Source organism: Saimiri boliviensis, chromosome 7 (genome assembly GCF_048565385.1).
Source record: "Saimiri boliviensis isolate mSaiBol1 chromosome 7, mSaiBol1.pri, whole genome shotgun sequence".
NCBI lineage: Eukaryota > Metazoa > Chordata > Mammalia > Primates > Cebidae > Saimiri > Saimiri boliviensis.
In genome coordinates, this window is record NC_133455.1 from 108,929,905 (window position 1) to 108,950,634 (window position 20,730).

Genomic DNA, 20,730 nt, shown 5'->3' on the forward strand with positions numbered 1-20,730 from the left:
CTTCTTGTTCATAGATGGTGCCTTCTTATGTGTACTTACATGGCAGAATTGGTGAACAAGCTCTCTGTGGCCTCTTTTACAAGGGCCTGCCCTCCTGACCTAATCATATGCCAAAGGCCCCACCTCTGAAGATCATCACCCTCAGGGTTAGGATTTCAACATATGAATTTGTGGGGGATGTAAACATTCAGATAATGACAAATAAAAAACCAAATTCCGTTACCTGTTTATATACCATAATACACTTAGCAATGGATAAAGTTAATAAGCTTTATCTTAAGTGTATTGTAAAGCATTCAAACTATCCAAATTACAAACATATCTCAATAATTTATACCATAACCTAAAGAAAATCTTTGTAAATAAATTATGATTATTTCTCAAACAATTCATAAGAATAGTAATATGTATAATGGCAATAAATATTAACAACAATATTTTATAAAGTTGTGAACTGTCTTATCGAGGCTGATAATAATTATAGGATGGTGTCCTAATATTTTTTAACAACTTGATGGTCTCTAAAATTACACTGGTTTTACCAGTGTTTACATCATGCTCAAAATTTGCTAGACTGCTACTTTAAACACTGATCTAATGTGATTCTTGTGTCAAATTCAATTAAATTTTATAAATGAGCACCTATGTGCAAAGGTTTGTACTAGGTACTATGCAGAGTTCTAGCCCTACTTTCAAAAGCTTACAAACACTGCACTCACATGCAACACATACATATGGGCTATACACCAATTGGTACTTTAAACATTACCAATTTTTAAATTTTTACACCTTGCTTTAGATTATCTGTCCTTAGCTGGTATGTAACATGGATATCATAAGGCAAAAAACTCTATGGCATTAAAATGTAAGGATACTGCAATGCTTCAATTAACCTAGTTTCAAAGTCCAGTTAAAAGTCTTCTTTCTTTCAACATAAATACTAAAAATACATATCCTGCAACTAAATAACTTTATGTTAGTGAAATGGCACAGTAACATTAAAAAGTTTTATAAACAAAGGATCTCACCATCTAACTTCCTCTATATAAAGATAATTATTCATATGTTAATGAAGCAGCTTTGGCATGTGGTTACAAAAACTCAAGAAAATATAAAAATAAAATTACATTTATGGGTCACTGAATAATGTATCTAAATTTAACATTTAAAATTACTCATAAAACAAAATGCTGATCCTTACAAACGTACCTCATTGTTTATGTTTTTATTTTCAGAAAAACACAGAGTTCACTTGAATACAATTCTCACTAGTTAAATCACAGTATCATTTTCTTAAAAAGCAAAACACTTTAAGTAGAAAAAAATTATATATGAAAGTCAGAAACAATTCTTTCAGCAAAAATGGAAATCAACCACCGTATCTTTTCTTGAGTTCTTCAACAGAATTATCCTTCAATCCTGATTTGTCTATGTGATTAAATAATACATGTGCAACTGAAAAAGAAAAAAAAAGCTCCATTTTAATCTCATTTTTTAAAAACTAAGCAAAATGTAAACTAAAAGGAGCAATCTGATTTGTCAAAAACATTTTGCATTTTAAATAAGTAGGTTTATAAATTCTAATTCAGGTATTTAAAAAGTCAATCTGAGAACACAAAATTATACAGCAATCCAACGTTTCTTTCCAGAATATTTTGCTTTAGCAATATAAAATTTCCCCTGCATTCTCAATATTAATCTTACAGATTAAACTTAATTCATTCTGTACTACCTTAAAAATGTTTGCCCTATCTGTGTAACAATATTTTTATTTTTTAAATATTTTTATTTCAATTAAATTGTTTTTCAAACCTAAATCATTTTATTTTAAAAGAAAACTTTGTATCACTACTGTAAACAAAAAACAGCAATGACATCAATGAAATCACACTTGATGGGACAGCTAAATATTTTTATATTACAAAATTAAAACTACTAAATGAAAAATAAGACTATGAATCACAAAATATCATCTTTACTACCACTGGTCAATCAACACTCAACATTAGAAAAACACTGTTATAGTTCATGCTTCTCAACATTAAAACTGAAGAACTAGCTAACAGTTATTAAAGATAATGGCAATAATAAAAGATAATAACAGCTAAGTATTTACTGAATGTTTAGTTACATACCAGAACCATTCTAAGTGTTTTCCATGTTTAACTTCAACCCCTTCAAGACAGTACTATTGGTCAGCCAGTCTGAAGAGCCCACTTGTATTCTCAGACATCTTGAACTTATCACATTAGAGTAACAAAAAATTCATTCATTCAACACATTGACACTGAGGGGTTATTATGTACTAGCACTGAGGCCCAGTGAACCAGGTGGACAAAGTTTCTGCTGTCAAGGAGCTTTCATTCTACTAGATAGATATAATAAACATACACATGAACCACTGTCAGCTAGTAATGTATTATGAAGAAAAATAAAGTAGGGAGAGAAGACAGAGGGTGATGGCAGTTTGGTGAAGAAAGATGTCTTTGAAGTGGTGATAGGTGAAAACTAAGTGAAGCAGCACAAGTGAAGATATGCAGGAAGATATTCTGGGTTGAGAGAAGAACCAAACACAAAGTTAAGTCCTTGAGGCCAAAATAAGTTTGGCAGTTTGGTGGGTGGTTGGGTGGGTGGGTGTGCGTTTATTTTTTGAGATGAAGTTTGGGGGTGGTGGTGTGTGTTTATTTATCTTTTGAGATGAAGTTTCACTCTTGTTGCCCAGGCTGGAGTACAATGGCACAATCTCAGCTCACTGCAACTTCCGTCTCCCAGGTTCAAGCAATTCTGCCTCAGCCTCCCAAGTAGGTGGGATTACAGACATACGCCACTACACCCAGCTATTTTTTTAAGTATTTTTCCGTATTTTTAGTAGAGATGAGGTTTCACCATGTTGGCCAGGCTGGTCTTGAACTCTTGACCTCCCAAAGTGCTGGGATTACAGGTGTGAGCCACCACACTCAGCTAGCAGTTTGGTATCTTAAAAGCTATATAAAACCACTACAATGGGGCACAGTGGTTGAAAAAAGAGTGGTAAGATGAGGTCAAAACAGTAATAAGAAACTGAAACGGGTGGATCATGAGGTCAAGAGATTGAGACCATCCTGGTCAACATGGTGAAACCCCGTTTCTACTAAAAATACAAAAAATCAGCTCGGCATGGTGGCGCACGCCTGTAATCCCAGCTACTCAGGAGGCTGAGGCAGGAGAATTGCCTGAACCCAGGAGGTGGAGGTTGCAGTGAGCCGAGATCGCGCCACTGCACTCCAGCCTGGGTAACAAGAGCGAAATTGTGTCTCAAAAAAAAAGAAACAGTAACATTTTTCAGGGATATCAAGGAACATTTCTGGTTAACTAAAGCTAAAACTAAAACTTTTGGTTTAAACCCTCACTATTAAAAAATGTATATCTATTTTATTTTTATTTAACTATTTATTTGAGACAGGGTCTCACTCTGTTGCCTAGGCTGGAATGCAGTGGCACAATCATGGCTCACTGCAGCCTCAACCGCCTGCACTGAAACGATTCTCCTATCTCAGCCCCCTGAGTAGCTGGGACTATAGATACACACCACCACAACCAGCTAATTTTTGGAATTTTTATAAAGACAGGGTTTTGCCATGTTGGCCAGGCTGGTCTCAAGTGATCCTACTGCCTTAACCTCCTAAAGTACTGGGATTACAGGTATAAGCCACCATGCCCGCCCTAAAGAAAAATGCATCTAAATTACATGTCCATTTCCCTAAGTATAATTTCAAAAGTGTCTTTCTTTTTTATTTAAAATCATTCAACATCACTGCTAAAAAGATACAGAAGAAATAAAAGAAGTCCATGTATGCTTAGTACAGGAAGTATCTGAAAATGATGAGTTATTTTGCTAATTTTTAAAAATAAAAAAAAGACACTCTTGTATTTGAGTGATTTTTTCTTTTTCCTGAAACGGCTATACCCCAAAACTCTATGTAACTGCAGTTTCTACATCGTGCAATTTTGCTTTAATTAGGATTTCTCAAAATGGACTCTTTATCTGATGTGGAAATAAAAAAGAATTAAAATTCTTGAGGCTCATCACCTGCCACTCATTACTCCTTATTCTATAATCCAGCCATACTACATTAAATTCTCTGGACTCATTTTCTCTTTCCTGCCTCGGACGCACTGCACGTATCATTCCTTCAGTCTAAAACTCTCTTCCCCAGCTTTCCCTTTGACTCTTCCCTTTGCACTTCTTTGGGAGTTCAGCTAAGATTAAACTCAAGGATTGAGTTACTTCTCTCAGATTAGATCAGGCCTTTCCTGTACCTCACTCAGTTACAGGTCCTGTGGCTTTGATCCTTTACATACTCAGTGACAGTAGGAACTCAACCATTATACCATTTACTGCATTTTCAAATCGAAGAGCTCAGACTATGGAGCCGGACTGCCTGGGTTCAAATCCTGGGTCTGACTTCCTAGCTATATGACCTTAGTCAAGTTTCTTAGCCTCTCTATACTTCAGTTTCCTCCTCTGTAAAAGGAGGAAACAGTACCCACACTTCATAATATTGTCAGGACTAACAATACAATTTTAACTGTTCTTGTTATCCAATTTAACTTAATAAATATAATTTAATATAATTAATTTAACAACGTAATTTAATTATAAATATTTGATTAAATATAACCTTATACACAGTAAATAGTAAATGTCAGCTGTTATTTGTTAAATGAATAAAGGAATGTACCAGAATAAACAAACATAGGAAAATTTTCATAGAACTTACTCTTTTTCTCTGTTTCTGACATAAACATTACTGCCATATCAAACCTTTTTAGTTCAGAAAGTCTTTGTAAGATTTCAAAGATAAGTGATGGCTTTTCTTTCCTAAAACAATCCAAATATAAAATAAGTTAAAAGTAGCTCATTTATTAATAATTCTGTTTACTAACACAATACTTCTAATTATACATAAATGATATCATTTTCCCCCCTGGATACTACCTATATTTAAGTGCCCAAATGAAGAAATGTATTAAGTCAACTGAAGAAATTATAACATTCTTAAATGAGAGCTTAGCATAGAAACTATTATTCTGTTAAAACATTGGTCACTTCCACACCCTACTTTTCTCTATAAAAAAAAAATTAGAGTCCTTTTTCTCCCTTTTAAACTTTTCCCTTTTATTGTCTGTACTTGTCATTTCCTTGCAACTTCTGTTAACAATGAAACTTACAATAAAGCTAATTTTGCTATATGATGTTAATTTGCTACATATATTCAAAGAGAATGAACTTCCCAAATCATTGCAAATAGCGTAGCATTATAATATGAAAGTACAGTAAATTATCACTTAACATCATCAAAAGGCTCTTGAAAGGCTCCTTATTCTGTAATCCAGCCACACTACTTTAAATTCTCTGGACTGGCCGGGCGCGGTGGCTCAAGCCTGTAATCCCAGCACTTTGGGAGGCCGAGGCGGGTGGATCACGAGGTCAAGAGATTGAGACCATCCTGGTCAACATGGTGAAACCCCGTCTCTACTAAAAATACAAAAAATTAGCTGGGCGTGGTGGCGTGTGCCTGTAATCCCAGCTACTCAGGAGGCTGAGGCAGGAGAATTGCCTGAACCCAGGAGGCGGAGGTTGCGGTGAGCCGAGATCGCGCCATTGCACTCCAGCCTGGGTAACAAGAGCAAAACTCCGTCTCAAAAAAAATAAATAAATAAATTCTCTGGACTCATTTGCTCTTTCCTGCCTCAGAAGCACTGCAGGTACCATTCCTTCAGTCTAAAACTCTCTTCCCCAGCTTTCCTTTGACTCTTGCACTTTACAGCATACTGTATAAACAAACTAATTTTACCATAGGCCAGCTGATATAAACAAGACTTAAGTTCCTATGGTTTAAACATTTCAATTAAAGTGCAGTTTCCAAGAACCTATCAATGGCATTAAGTGAGGACTGGATAACTGGATAACTAAAAAAACCTTGACTTACTCAATGTAAAAGTCATGCAGAATTTTAATGATCTGGTTGAATATATCCGGATCCAGATTTTTCTGAAACAACTTAGGATATAAAGATGGTTCAATTTGCTTGGAAAAAAAAATTAAAAGTTAGACAATTACTTGATGGCAACACTTACATATCACAAATTATATAATAATTGCTTGGGTAAAAATAGTAAAGAATAACTATTATGCATTAGCACTTATGAATAATAATGAAGTCACATTAAAATGCAATTATGATAGAAGAATGAGTTACAGGAACTGCATGATAATCACTCTGCTCTAGCCCCAGAAAAATCTTATGAGCAGAAGAGATATACACCAACCTAAGAGAGACAGGAAACTTTAGAGGGCTCTCAAAGAATAATAAATATAACTAGAGATTTTAAAAGGTAGAATTATATAAGAAAATGTATTTGGAAGTAATTTTATACTGCATAATTATAAGGAAATGTTACTATCATTACACTTGAAAAATACCATGCTAATTCATTATTGGCTAAATTTCATAGGATTTGATTCTTTTTCTTAGAGCAAATAAAAGCTCATTTTTAAGAGAATGATTGCCTAAATATTGCAAGCACTACTTGGCACACAGAAGATACTCAATGTATTTTAGAATTTTTATGACGGATTAAGCTTAAGCTAATATATATGAAATTAGATTAAGTTGAGACAATAAAATTTGACACAGAATCTATTTCCAAAGGAGAACATCAAGGTTCCCTAGTTGTAAGTATTTTTAAATGGTCAGACCAGGGTGATGTATTCTACAATAATTTCTCCAATAATATCCTACAAAAAGCAAATATGGCACCATTATTATAAAGTGACAAAAGAAGTTCTTTGACCTTTTACTTGCAACAGAACTACTAGCTTCCTCTCTCTTACCTTTAAGTACTGATACAACATATCTGGAGAACTTTTCAATTGTCTGAAATCAGATTCAAGCTGGAACGAGTTTGCGGGAATTGGAGGAAGAACAGTTGTGACAAACTGAGCAGGTTTTTGTCCTATCTGTATAGGCATTTTCTCACTGTAAGATTTACATATATCCTGTTTCAAATTGGCTTGAGGTCTGAAATATTTCAGAGGTATCAAACAGAAAAGAACCATAAATAATCATAGCTCAATCAAGGAGCCATCAATACAATTTTTAAATTTTTGACCCTATTAATATTGTATTAACAATCTATTTGTATTCTACAAGTATTCCGATTATTTCAGCTAATAATATATAAACATTTTTTGGCAAAATAGATTATGGTCTTGCAAATTTTCACATGCTGGCTATGTAATGACTATTCTTATCCGCTAGGCAACTAGCCTATCCACCTTCTGAGTACACCATTTCTATATATTTCAGTCATCATGTCACATACACTAATGACTTGGCCTTTCAAAGATCTGAATGACCATTTTCAAAATATTCCAAAAAAGGAAGAAATGCTTCTTCCAAAAAAAAAAAAAAAAAAAACGCACACACACACAAAAAACTGCCTATTTAGTATTGTCCCACAATCTATCATTCTATCTAATTCATTTCTATCACTTTGAATAAAACTACTACTGAAGTTCAAAGTTTAAAAAATAACTCTTAGGCTGGGCGTGGTGGCTCAAGCCTGTAATTCCAGCACTTTGGGGGGCCGAAGGTGGGTGGATCACGAGGTCAAGAGATCGAGACCATCCTGGTCAACATGGTAAAACCCCGTCTCTACTAAAAATACAAAAAAAAAATCAGCTGGGCATGGTGGCACGTGCCTGTAATCCCAGCTACTCAGGAGGCCGAGGCAGAAGAATTGCCTAAACCCAGGAGGCGGAGGTTGCGGTTAGCCGAGATCGTGCCATTGCACTCCAGCCTGGGTAACAAGAGTGAAACTCCGTCTCAAAAAAAAAATAATAATAACTCTTAGCAGGTTTGTTGAGTGGTAATGTAAAAATATATGAGTAAGGTTTCCATACCTCAAAATGAACCTAATTAGTCTATAACTTCTATATTCTCATTATTAAGAAAAAACATGTAAACTATTTTTTCAACACCAAACAAAAGTTAGAGTCCACAAATCTTAAATATTAATGGATGAAATGATGGCAATGCATAAATTCTACAATTTTATGAAGCTTTCTTTAAAAAAAAAATAAAATTTTGCTGAACTAAATAATAAAACATATACACTGAAATCCTAGAACTGAAAATTTTTAAACAAAATCAATTTTCAAGACACCTTCTTATCATCTCTAAATTTCACACTATGGTGAAAAAAAATCGCTCTTAAAGTAAGTACAAATAAAAAAAGAAAAACTAGAACCTTAAGTTAGGCAGTTCAAAAAATTAGCATGATTAGTACAGATCAGAAGTCTCAGTAATATCAGTTCTCCAGTGGAATTACCACCATTCTAGATGATCATCAAATAATATTTCTACTCACTGTAAGGATGACGTATCACTGATTTCTTCTATTTTCAATACTTTTGCTCTTGGAGTATCACTTGTGGGAAAAAGGTCATCTTGGCTTGAATTCTTCTTATTTGTGGTGCCTGTGGCTGCTATCACATTTGCTAGATTAATAGAATTACTTTCTGAGGCAGCAGCAGTAGTGCTGTCTGGCACATCAATAGTCTGTATCAAATTACCAGTTTCTTCAATAATAACCTTCTTGAGTGGTTTCTAAAACAATTAAACAATTCCTTAAATCAATATATTAAAGGTTTCCTATTTTAGGGTCACAAGTTAAAAGGCTGCAGTGTTCTTACGTCTTAATATCCTAGTGATGAGTAAATTCAATTTGGTGGCTAGACAGACTTAGGAGTCTGATAATATAAAAATTAAAAACTATACATAGCACTTATCCCAGGTAGGTCTTCAGGGGAGACAGACACGTATATGTAAATAATAATAAGGCTATGGGTATGATTAAGAGATGAAAGCACAAAACGCTAAGAGAATACAGGAAGGAAGATAAACACTGGCATGAGGGAAGCCTTCACAGAAAAAGCACACAGGAATGGCAAAGTTGAAGGGTGCAGCATGGTCAGTGGAAAGGTGAGAAGTCCAATAGGCTGGTGCAAGGCAAGGTGTGGTCAAGGCAAAGCCTGAAAGGCTGCTTGAAGACAGTTTACAAAGGGACTTGGATGCCATGAAAGGAATTTGGACTCTATTCTAGGGGCAATACAGTGAAGAAATTACCAAACCAACGGCAGTATTGTGGACTCACTGAAGACAAGTGGAATAAGGGCAGACAATAACCAGCATTGTGTATGGGGCAGACTATCATTAAAACCTAAGCACACTGTCTAAATATGTAGCAACTGGATAAAACTAGCCCAGAATTAAAAATCTGTCAAGTAGTATTCACAAAGTTGGTAAAAGTAAACTTTTTTTTCCAATTTAATAAAATAAATGGCTTTCACTGTTTATCTTGATCACTACATATGTCATTTTCAACTTATGTTGACATACAGTACTGTTATATTTAATTATATATTTATATAATTATATCTAGTAAAATATAACAATATTCTTCCCTATATAATCATACCAAATACACAGAAATACACTGAGGAGCTGCTGTTCCACCAAGAGTATTGAAAAATGAAACAAAAAAAGCTTCTTCTAAATTTTGTAAATATTGATTAACAGTTGTAGCTATTATTACTTTTGTATATGTTTAAAAATTGATTATCTTTAAAAAAGAGAAAAATAATTGAAGGTATAAAAAATGAAAAAGCTGTAAGAAATTTGTAACAGAATCCTTCAAGCAGTTCTATTTTAAAGAATAATCATATTAAGGCCTATGCTTTGCTAAGAACTATGTCAGCAATAGTTTTTATCAAGATATTGATCAAGAATGGATATATTAGTAGTAAACCTTTTTCCTTGATAACAGATATGTAAATAATGATTTGAATTTATGAATTGCCTTATCAATGGTCTCTGTTAAATGTAGACCCGGGGTACTGAAAGCCACTGAGGGTCACTGATGACAACTGGAAGGACTGCAGGGAACAACAGTATGCTGGTAACAGGAGTAAACCATAAAAGAAACCACTGTAGAAAGAAAGATCTTAAGAAAATATGAAAGGTTCAATTCATTTCTTTTTTAAAATCATGACTCAGAAGCCTAACATTTTATTTAGTTGTATATTACGACCATTTCAAAAAAAAAAAGAGAAAAAAGAACAAAGAAATAAAGAGAAAAAAGAACCAAACAGAAGGTGAAGTTTTGACATCAGGAAATAGAAAAATGAAGGAAAAAAAAAGTAAATAAAGCAAAATAAGACATTTTAGCAGAAAATTAGTGGGGAAACCCAAGGCCCAAGTTCATCTACATCTCTGCTCTCCTACACTCTGTCTAGAGGTTTGCTAAAAACACCTCCCAGCTGCTAGCCCTTCAAGCACAGACTACCCCAGCCTAGCCTCTCATTGCAATAATCCTGGGACACTCTCCCTCTCTTGCTCTACTTTTTGTAGTCTTCCTTTCTTTTCTGATCATTTTCTCTGGTGTCCAGGTGTTGTCACAAATAGGTGACTACAAAGGAAATTAAAGTTTGTTTCACCTGAAATTGCCTTAGCATTTATGCATATTATTTCCTTTGATATAAACTAATCTGTGGGTTATTCTCAAGGAGAAAAAGTAAGGAGAACACAAGGATTAACTAACTTGTTCAAGAATGCTAAGTTTATCAAGTGGGGCTCAAAATCCAGTATCAGAGGCATTATACCAAACTGCTATCCTCCACTTTTTAAAAATAATGCCCACATTATTTTTATCATGAAGATCCATTATAAAAATAAACAGCAATTTTTTTCCCTTCCCACTAGAATACTAATTTAGTTTGTTTTGGATCATTTACAGAATGGTTTACTCTGAGATTTCTCATTTCCTAGAGGTGTTTTGTTTTGTCATACTGCCGTAAGAGATTTAAATTCATGTTGCATTTTCACAACTATTAACATAAATTCATTTTTAACAAGGAGGACCCAACAAATGTGTAAAAGCTACGTACAGTATATTAGTCATGGAATATTACACATATCATATGGCAATGTTTTTATAATCATGGACAGTGATATCTAACAAAGGCCTTTTGTAAACTTGTGAATTAATTTTTGTAAAGAAGTATTACAAAGATATAGAAGTTTAAACTACATTTAATTAAATATTTAATCACTTTTACTGAAAAGAATAGTAAATGAATATATGAAAATGACCATAATGTGTGAAAATACCTAGATTTATTCCTGGAACACACAACACACAAAACCAGTATTATCAAGAATACAGTCATAATAGGCCAGGCACAGTGGCTCACACCTGTAATTCTAGCACTTTAGGAGGCTGAAATCCCAAAGATCATGAGGTGGGAAGATCACTTAAGATCAGGAGTTCAAGACCAGTCTGGCCAACATGGTGAAACTGTCTCTACCAAAAATACAAAAATTAGCCGGGCATGGTGGTATGCCTGTAATCCCAGCTACCCAGAGGCTAAGGTAGGAGAACCACCTTAACCCAGGAGGTGGAGGTTGCAGTAAGCTGAGATCACACCATTGCACTCCATCCTAGGGAACAAGAGCAAAACTCTGTCTCGAAAAAAAAACAAAAACAAAAAGCAGTCATATTAAGTGCACTGGAAAAGAATTAAACTAAGAAATCTATTTGCTACTAACTACTAATATAAACGTAGCAAAACAAACTTTCTCTCCTTTTCTTTCTTTATTAAAAAAAAGGATAAAAATACCTGCTCTGACTTCCTTATGAAATTGTTATTTCTAATAAAGAAAACTGACTGTTATGCAAAGGATCATCTATGTGTAACAGTTTAAGACAGCAGGAAGAGGATATTGATCAGTAAGGGGCACATAGAGAGGTTTTTGGAGGGTGATATCTTTCTATTTTCTGACTCGGTGGTTTCATGGGTGTTCACTTTGTAATTGTTCTCTAAATCATAATTTGTCTTGTGTACTTTTCTGTATATTTCATAATTTACTTGATGCAAATGTGTTTATCCCAACTTCAGAATAGTAATAAAAGTACAGACATTTAATATCTCTAAGATGTAAAACTGCTCAAAATTCCTTTAACATAAAATAGGTAGAAATATTTAAACTTATAGTGTTAAAAAGTTACCCCAAAAATCTAAACACGGCTAAATTTCCCTTATTATGTCAGTAATGAAGTATTTTTTCCCTTTTTACTTTGACCAAGATAGAATTTTTTTTATTTTTTATTTTTTAAATTTTTACTAGTATTTCTTAAAGATTCTTAAAAAAAAGAAAAAAAAGTCCCCACGAAGACATTTCAACATTTCCTTTTAGAGTTTATTAATACAACAGCTGGTTTCCAATTCTCTTAATACAACATATTTAAATGGCAAGGAGAAAATGAAAGTGCTTTACTTACAGTTGATCCAAGATGTGGTGGATTATCAATGGGTTTTACCACATTTTGTCTTTGTGTGGAATCAAGAAAGACATCATCCCAGTGTCCTTTCTCAATTAATTCCTTGAAAATAAATTTATAATCATAACTACCAAAATATTTATCATACAACAAATAAACAGATTTATGTTTCAGAAAATATGACCAAGTTTTGGTGAAAAGAACACATTACCTTCTTAATTTTGGAGAGTTCAGTTACTGCTTGCTTATTTCCAGGTTCCAGAAGTAAAACAGTTTCAAAATCTAAAGTGAATTTTAAAAAAATATTACAATGTAGTGAAAATGTGGAGTTTTCATATTCACATGTATATTCATGATATACTCAGTAATCACATTTTAAAAATTTTTTTTATTAGGGTAGAAGGTAGTGAGGTCTCAGTGCAAGTAATCACATTTTTAGCTCAAGATGTTTTACTCAGATTGCTAGGCAACACGTGAGCTATAGTAAGAATATTTATTGAATGCTATTGTAGTTGTTTTATATGAATTTTCACGTAATCCTCACTACAACTCCACTTTAAAGGTGATAAAACTGAGGCCAGGAGGTCATCTACCTTAGCAAAGTTCACCACGTAAGCAAATGACAGAGTAACTTGCTAAATGTAAAATGTCAGTAAGACAATGACATACAACAAAGTATTACTCAGCCTTAAAAAGGAATGAAATTCTGACACATGCTCCAACATGGACATTATGCTAAGTTAAATAAGCCAGAGGCAAAAGGACAAATACTGCTTGATTCCACTTACATGGGATATCTAGAATACTCAAATTCAGAGACAGAAAGTAGAATGGCGATTACCAGCACTTGGGGGAGAGGAAAAGGAGAGGTATTGTTTAATGTGTATAGAGTTTTAGAATGGGATAATGACAAAGTTCTGGAGATGGACAGTGGTGATGACTGCACAACAATGTAAATGTACTTAATGCCACTGAGCTATATATTGAAAAATGGTTAGAATAATAAGTTCAATGTTACATGTATTTTTTATCACAAAAAGAAACACAGGCTACAGCTAACAGGCTTATAGAGAAACTACCAGATTTTAAATGTACATACCAGAAAAGAACAGAGTCTGAAAATCAATTATCTAAGTACTGATCTCAGAAGCTAGAAAAGCAGCAAATTAAATTGAAAGAAAGTTGAAGGAATAAAATAAAAAGCAGAAGGAAATTAAATAGAAAACACACACAGGAGAACCAAGTTGTTTCTTTGAAAAGACTAATTAAATGACTACCTAAAAGACAAGACCATAAAAAAACCAAGGAAAAAAACTAGTATCAAGAATTAAAATGGCACCACTACAGATCTCCATTATCCTCCATTCCCTACCTGCTGATGAAACCACAGTGCAGAGTTAAAAAAAAAAAAAAAAAAAAAAAATCAATCACTAACAGAAATTCTTGAGTTTGCAGGATGACAGAGGAAAAGACAACTTGCTGGAACAACGAAACTTCCTCTGCTTATTGGGATTTAAAACAACAACAACAACAAAAGACTGGCTGAAATCACTGGAACCAAAATGGCCAAGTGGAGTTTGCATAAAACAAGCTTGCTGATTTCACAGCCTGAATTTCCACCAAGTTTCATACTAACTACCCTGAATTTGCACAATGCAATTCATGAGTTAGCATGAAGAGATAGCTACCCATGCCCAAGAACTTTCCCCTTTCCTTCTGCTAATCACCTAATTCCAGTATTCACTCCCCTACACCTTTTCTAATAAAATTACTGCCTTAAAGCTAGGACAAGGAGACAGATTTGAGCTTGTTTCCTGTCTCTTTGGGAGTAAACTTTCAACATAAAGGCTTTTCTCAAAAATCTGACTTCTCAAAAAAAAAAACAAAAAAAAAAAATCTGACTTCTCAAAAATCTCAAAAAAAAAAAAAAAAAGGGACGCTTAGAGTATTGGCTTCTAGCACATCAGGCACTGAGTCCTTTTTGCTCAGCAACACTGATTCTCTTCCTTTTTTTTTTTAATCTTGTCTTTTTATCACTTTTCCCACTCTCATCTATAATTAAAATTTTTCATTAATGTTGACTGGCAATTAGCCAGAATGTACTGTATGCTACTAAACAAAAAGATAATCGGGTACACTGTAGAAGCTGCATGCCTCCAAATCTATTCATGATCTAAACTGTGGAAAGAAAATATAATTCCCTAAGTTCAGTATCTTTGAACCATGAGTAAGCTACATGAATCTCTACTTCTATAACTTGGGCATCTCATCAGGATGACTGAGTGCCAGCTATTATAAAGTCTTACCTTGTTTTGCCTCATTTAGCTTTCCCAGAAATGTTCTTGCAGTTCCTCTTCTGGCAAAAGCTTTAGAATATGAGCCATCTAATAAAATGGCTTGTGTGCAGTCTTTTTCAGCTTCTTCATATCTATTGAACATGATAAAATTACTGACTGAGAAAAAGGCAGCTTATGGAAAATTCTCATATAAACTAAGTTTCCAATTTTAAAAACTTGTATATAATTTTAATCACTAACTCCTTAATCTGTGTTTGAAGTGGCGAACTATTTCATAAATTTTTTTATTCTCACCAAATTTTGGAATAATTTGGTGAGGAGGCAGAAGGTACCAGATTAAGGGAAAGTTAGGAGAGTCTGCTGGAGGGATGGAATAATAATGCAAAAGTATGACTAGGGCAGACAAAAGAATACCACTGCTGGCAGCCTACCTCCTCTCCAAGCCTCAATATGCACAGGTACTACATTAGAATTTTAACTGGCATTAGTTTCTAATAAAACATTATTAACATTTACCCACAGTATATCTCCCATACTCATAGAAAAACAAAAAAATCAGAACTTGCTATATGTGTGACAGCACATCATCTAATACTCTGCATAAATTCCACTCAGCCATGCAACCAGCAATCAATTCAGCCTTACAGATTTACTCATTCTGCTGCTTAAGAAGAGCTCAAAAAAAAAAACCCAAGAAGAGAAAAACCTGAGACATTCCCATATATCAATATGACATTAATGAATTAGTTAATTTGTTAAGATAATATGTATAAAATATCCTTTAGTGATAATGTCATGTTTATGATTTACCTTACAATAATTCAGGAGGAAAAAGCTGAAACAAATATGACCAAAAACCAAAAAAATGGCTTGTTAAAACTAGATGATGGATACATGGGGCTTATTAGACTACTTTTGTGTAAGTTTGAAAAGTTTCATGAGAATATTAAAAAAAAAAAAGAAGCTCCTGTAATTGCATTCTCCCCAAGGCTTAAATGGATGTCATCTTCCCCTCAAAACAAGATCTCTTATAAACAAAATCGGAATTTAGAATTAACTTAAACATCTCTGATTTCTTTAACTCACTTTTCAGCAAGAGATAAAGAACATATCTGTGTTCATGCCCTTATCAATGTATTTTCTACTTGCCTGATTATGGCCCCCACACTTTTCAGGATAAAGTCAAACTCCTTTGGAGGGCAAAGTCAGGGGCTTGCCTGACTATCTGGCCTTCTCTCTGCCACTGTCCCCTGCAATAACAGCCTTAATATGGACCACTCAGCCTTTCCAGGAGATACCATGAATCTTTCTACTTCATGTCTCTGAACCTGCACTAGAACCTTAGACCTGTTTTTTACCTCACTAACTCATCCGTTAGATTTCAGTTTGGTTTGAACTATTTCAAGATGGTTTCCCATGAATTCCCCTGCCTAGACTCTATCTATCCCAGTATTCTTCCCACCCTGAAAGCCCATAGCATGTATCCTTCATCATATTTTCTTAGTGTATTTTCACAAATATTGGTCTCCTTTTCTGTCACTCCCTGCAAACTTCAACAAAAACAACTACACATTTAATATTTATACACTTAATACCTTCCACAGTGCCTAACAGAATACCTGATACATTTTAGTGCAATAAATGTTTGCTGAATAAGTAAATCAAAAAATTTCTGAAAACCCAAATTCAAATAAAATTTAGAAGATAAATGTTTAGGAAACCATTTTAATTGCATATTTAATTGCATGTTCTATTGTATAGCTGAATAACACCCAACAATTAATCTAAAAATCTGAAGTTCCCACACTAGAAAAGATACAAGTAAGAGTCATATCGTTCTTTTAATTTAAAATATGCTCTGCTAACTTGGTATGGTATATTCCACTAATGTGATTATACACTAAAGCAATAAAACTAATACAATAAATTAGAGATCTTATAAATGTAAATATAATCTCGCACCTATAAGAAGGTATTACTCTTAGCATTAGTCAAACCAATAGTAAAAATCAAAATTTTCATAAGCTAGCAAGAGATACAATGATCTTTACTCTGAATAGTCAGCAAAAGAATCTATCTCTAGTGGTATCTATTACCTTAAGTGAGGTTAAATACATAATCAAAATTTACTTCTATGACAAGAGCTCCTAACCTGAGATCCTCTGGGGGATGTGAAAACTTGGTTAGGAAAAATACTGTATCATTATTGTCCCTGACCTTTAAATAAAATTTAGCTCTCTTACAAATACAAATGCAGATAACAGTACCTATCACTCTGCCACCAATAAAAATCAGATATTTTGGTCAGGCGTGGTGGCTCACGCCTCTAATCCCAGCAGTTTGGGAGGCAGAGACAGGTGGATCACCTGAGGTCAGGAGTTAAAGACCAGCCGGGCCACTGTCTCTACTGGAAATACAAAAATTAGCCAGTGGTCATGGTGCATGCCTATAATCCTAGCTACTGGGGACACTGAGGCAGGAGAATCACTTGAACCCGGAAGGTGGAGGTTGCAGTGAGCCAAAATCGATCCACTGCACTCTAGCCCAGGTGACAGAGCAGGACTTTGTCTCAAAAAAAAGAATCAGATGTTTTCATGTCACATTACAACTGTTGCTGGTATCTCAAAATATTGCTTATGCTCACCACTACTCAGAATTACAGTAAAAATTTAACCTGCTGCTTATCTGCAATCACATGCAAATAACAAATAACCAATTTACGGTAAACTTTTATCCTGAAAAGCACTAAAATGTAACCAATACTTACTTCTCAATCTTCAGATAGGCCATAGCTCTGTTAGCTGGAAGAAGGGCATTGGCACCATCTGCTGCTATTCCTCGAGTATAGCATTCAATTGCTCTTTCATATTTCCCCTCTTTGAAAAATCCATTTCCCTGTTATTTTGTAGAGAAATATGAAGAATTTTAAAAATGTAAAAAAAAATTAAATGAATTCAAATCTTATGAAAAACCGTGAGGATGTTCATCAACAGTATTTCAGGAAAGAATATTAATTGTTAAAAATCTAGCCCATGAGACATGTTTTAGAATCTGTTGGTTTGAGTTCTTTTTTAATGGCATTATTCTCTTTTTAGTACTAAAAAGGAAAAACATGTATACTACTATATTACTTTGCAGCATTCACTATTATTCCATTAATAAAATATTACGCAAAGCTTAAATTTAAAAATCTATTTTAACAAAGGCCCAAATATTATACTGTCTTTAGCTACATTAGAAGCTGTACAGAAGAATTTCATTAACTCAAATAATTTTCTTGAAAGAACTCAGTACCAGAACTATAAGGCCCACTCTTCAATATAAGATAAATTCAACAATATTGGAATTTGTATACCTGATTTCACTATAACATTTATTTATAATCAGAGTCAAATATCACAATCAATAATCATTTCATATATATTTATTAGGAATCCTCTGTGGGTCCAGGAAAGGCTATAAATAAATTAAACCTCCTCAACTCATGATTAGTAGAGGAATTTCAATCAGAAACAGTCCGGTGTGAATTAATGAAAAAAGTATAGATGAGAATGGACTGTAATTAACTTCTATGTTAAATTTATAACTATGTATATGTAAATATATAATAAAACACTCAAAAGTAGTTTCCTAAACTTAAGTGTTTCTATAGTTATTTTTTAAATTTATGTACAAAGTCATCAATTACTCAAATTTTGAATTACTAAGTCCCAGAGGCTTTAGTGTATTTAATTTCCAATTCCTACTCAAGCATAATTTTAATATTAGAGAAGCAAGAAATTTAACTAATACACCATAAACAAATCAACACTCAGCAAAACATATACATTATATGTTGGAATAGCTTCGGATTACCAGATCTTTCTCTGAAATGGCCTGCTGCTTATTCCATTGTGCTTCAATTTGCTTTCGCTCGCCCTCTGTTGACTTAATCACTGTTTCAGCTTCCTTCGGATGTGAGTTTTCCTTGGATGCTAAAGCCTAGGAGACATAGCAGTCAGCTAAAATAAAACAAGTAATGCAAGATGCACATATGTTTGACCTCAAACATAAATACCTCAAATATATTACAATTTCTGCCATATTTTACGTAATCAAAATAACATTTTCTACTCTAATTCAAAACCTTCCTACTTATTAAAGTAAAAAGTAACTTAAGTATATAATAAACAATGTGCCTCTCATTTCAATTAAAATTAGTATCAAACACCAAAGACTGCATGTTCTGACTTGTAAGTGGGAGGTAAACACTGGGTACACATGGACATAAACGGAAACAACACACTACAGACTACCTGTTAGGGAGACAGACCCTGCAGGTGGGGAGGGAATGAAAAACTACCTATTGAGTACTATGCGCACTATCTAGGTGACGGAATCATTCATACTTCAAACCTCAGTATCATACAATATGCCCATGTAAAAAGCCTGCACATGTACCCTTTGAATCTAAAATAAAAGTTGAAATTATTTCGGTCCCAAGAGGCTTTAGTGTATTTAATTTCCAATTCCTACCCAAGCAAAATTTTCATATTAGAGAAGCAAGAAATTTAACTAATATACAAGAAATAAATCAACACCCAGCAAAACATATACATTATATGTTCAAATAGATAAATAAGCAGCATCCATTAAAAGTAATTGCTCATTTATTCAACAAATATTTATTGAATTTCCACACAGGCCAGGCAGTTTTAGGAGCTGTTTTCAAACATAACAGTTCATTACAACTACATCATCAAATTTCTCAAATTCAATACTCACAGTAACTATTTGATGCAAGACAAAATTTTAAAAATACATAATACAGTTCACAACTATAATCAAGTTGACATATTTAACAGCAGATCTTATATGCAATAGTCATGGCAATATTTAAAAGCACACTTTCCCCAATCATTGTCATTTTTCTCTCAATGTTTCAATCAGTGCTTAAGTCAAAAAGGAAGAAAATCAGTGAGATAAAAAAATAATAATTCTGTTGGCTGGGAAAGAGAAAAGGAGCAGTAGCTCTAAAGATCTCAGGCAACTTTTAGAACAATCAAGGATCTTTAAATACCATTACACTACCTTTAGCTTGCAAACTCATTTAGCAAAACTCTACAAAGAATTAAAATTAGAAAATCTCAATATAAAGAAATCTATCATACAAAATCTATGCAAAAAGCTTTACTTCTTCAAATAAAGGTCATAAGTAATGCCCTTAACTTAAATAACTATAGTTTACCTGATTAATTTTCCTGAGTTCATTTGTTGCTTCAAAGTTATTTGGTTCCAGTTCTAATACTCTTTCATAATCTAAGTAAACGAGAAGATTTAAAAAAAATTTTTAATAGGTAATATTTAAAAACCCGTATGAAACAATCTTTTGTTGTCTGTGACAATTAGGCAACCGTCCTACAGCAAAACAAAGGAGAAACAAAGAAATACCATCATTAGGCCACTGAACTTTCTTTTTTTGAGACAAAGTCTCACTCTGTTACCTAGGCTGAGTACAGTGGCCCAATCTTGGCTCACTGCAACCTCCACCTCCCAGGTTCCAGAGATTCTGCACCTCAGCCTCTTGAGTAGCTGGGACTACAGGCACACAAAACCAAGCTCAACTATTTTTTGTATTTTTAGTAGAGACAGGGTTTCTCCATGTTGGCCAGGCTAGTCTCAAACTCCTGACCTCAAGCAATCTTCCCAGCTTGGCCGCTGAGAGTGCCGGTACTACAGGCATAAGCCACTGTGCCCAGCCAAGTCACTGAACTTTCTTTTTCTCCTCCAAGGCAGACAAAATCCTATGACAAACCATCTTCCACTAGCCCCAGTAAGGATACCTGCTATCAAAAGTTGTACATCGTAAAACCAAGAAGCAGGCCAGGCGCGGTGACTCACACCTGTAAACCCAGCACTTTGGGAGGCTGAGGTAGACAGATCATCCGAGGTCAGGAGTTCAAGACCAGCCTGGCCAACATGGTGAAACCCTGTCTCTAATTAAAAATACAAAAATTAGCTGGACATGGTGGCAGGCACCTTTCAGGAGGCTGAGGCAGGGAGAATT

At 34.1% G+C, this 20,730-nt stretch overlaps 1 protein-coding gene across 1 annotated transcript in view; it reads right to left on the minus strand.

The window, feature by feature from the left end:
• Positions 1 to 1,206: 1,206 nt before the first annotated feature.
• The window catches only part of RPAP3 (RNA polymerase II associated protein 3), a 35,720-nt gene continuing 16,196 nt past the window's right edge, over positions 1,207 to 20,730 (minus strand). Inside the window, exons 7-17 of the mRNA XM_003941459.4 lie at positions 19,912 to 19,982; positions 18,540 to 18,665; positions 17,452 to 17,579; positions 14,694 to 14,815; positions 12,599 to 12,669; positions 12,388 to 12,489; positions 8,416 to 8,654; positions 6,878 to 7,064; positions 5,973 to 6,070; positions 4,761 to 4,861; positions 1,207 to 1,455 (exon numbers count right to left, since the gene is read on the minus strand). Coding sequence (XP_003941508.1) covers positions 1,370 to 1,455; positions 4,761 to 4,861; positions 5,973 to 6,070; positions 6,878 to 7,064; positions 8,416 to 8,654; positions 12,388 to 12,489; positions 12,599 to 12,669; positions 14,694 to 14,815; positions 17,452 to 17,579; positions 18,540 to 18,665; positions 19,912 to 19,982 — 1,331 coding nt within the window. The 3' untranslated portion in view covers positions 1,207 to 1,369. The remainder of the gene's footprint in view (positions 1,456 to 4,760; positions 4,862 to 5,972; positions 6,071 to 6,877; positions 7,065 to 8,415; positions 8,655 to 12,387; positions 12,490 to 12,598; positions 12,670 to 14,693; positions 14,816 to 17,451; positions 17,580 to 18,539; positions 18,666 to 19,911; positions 19,983 to 20,730) is intronic.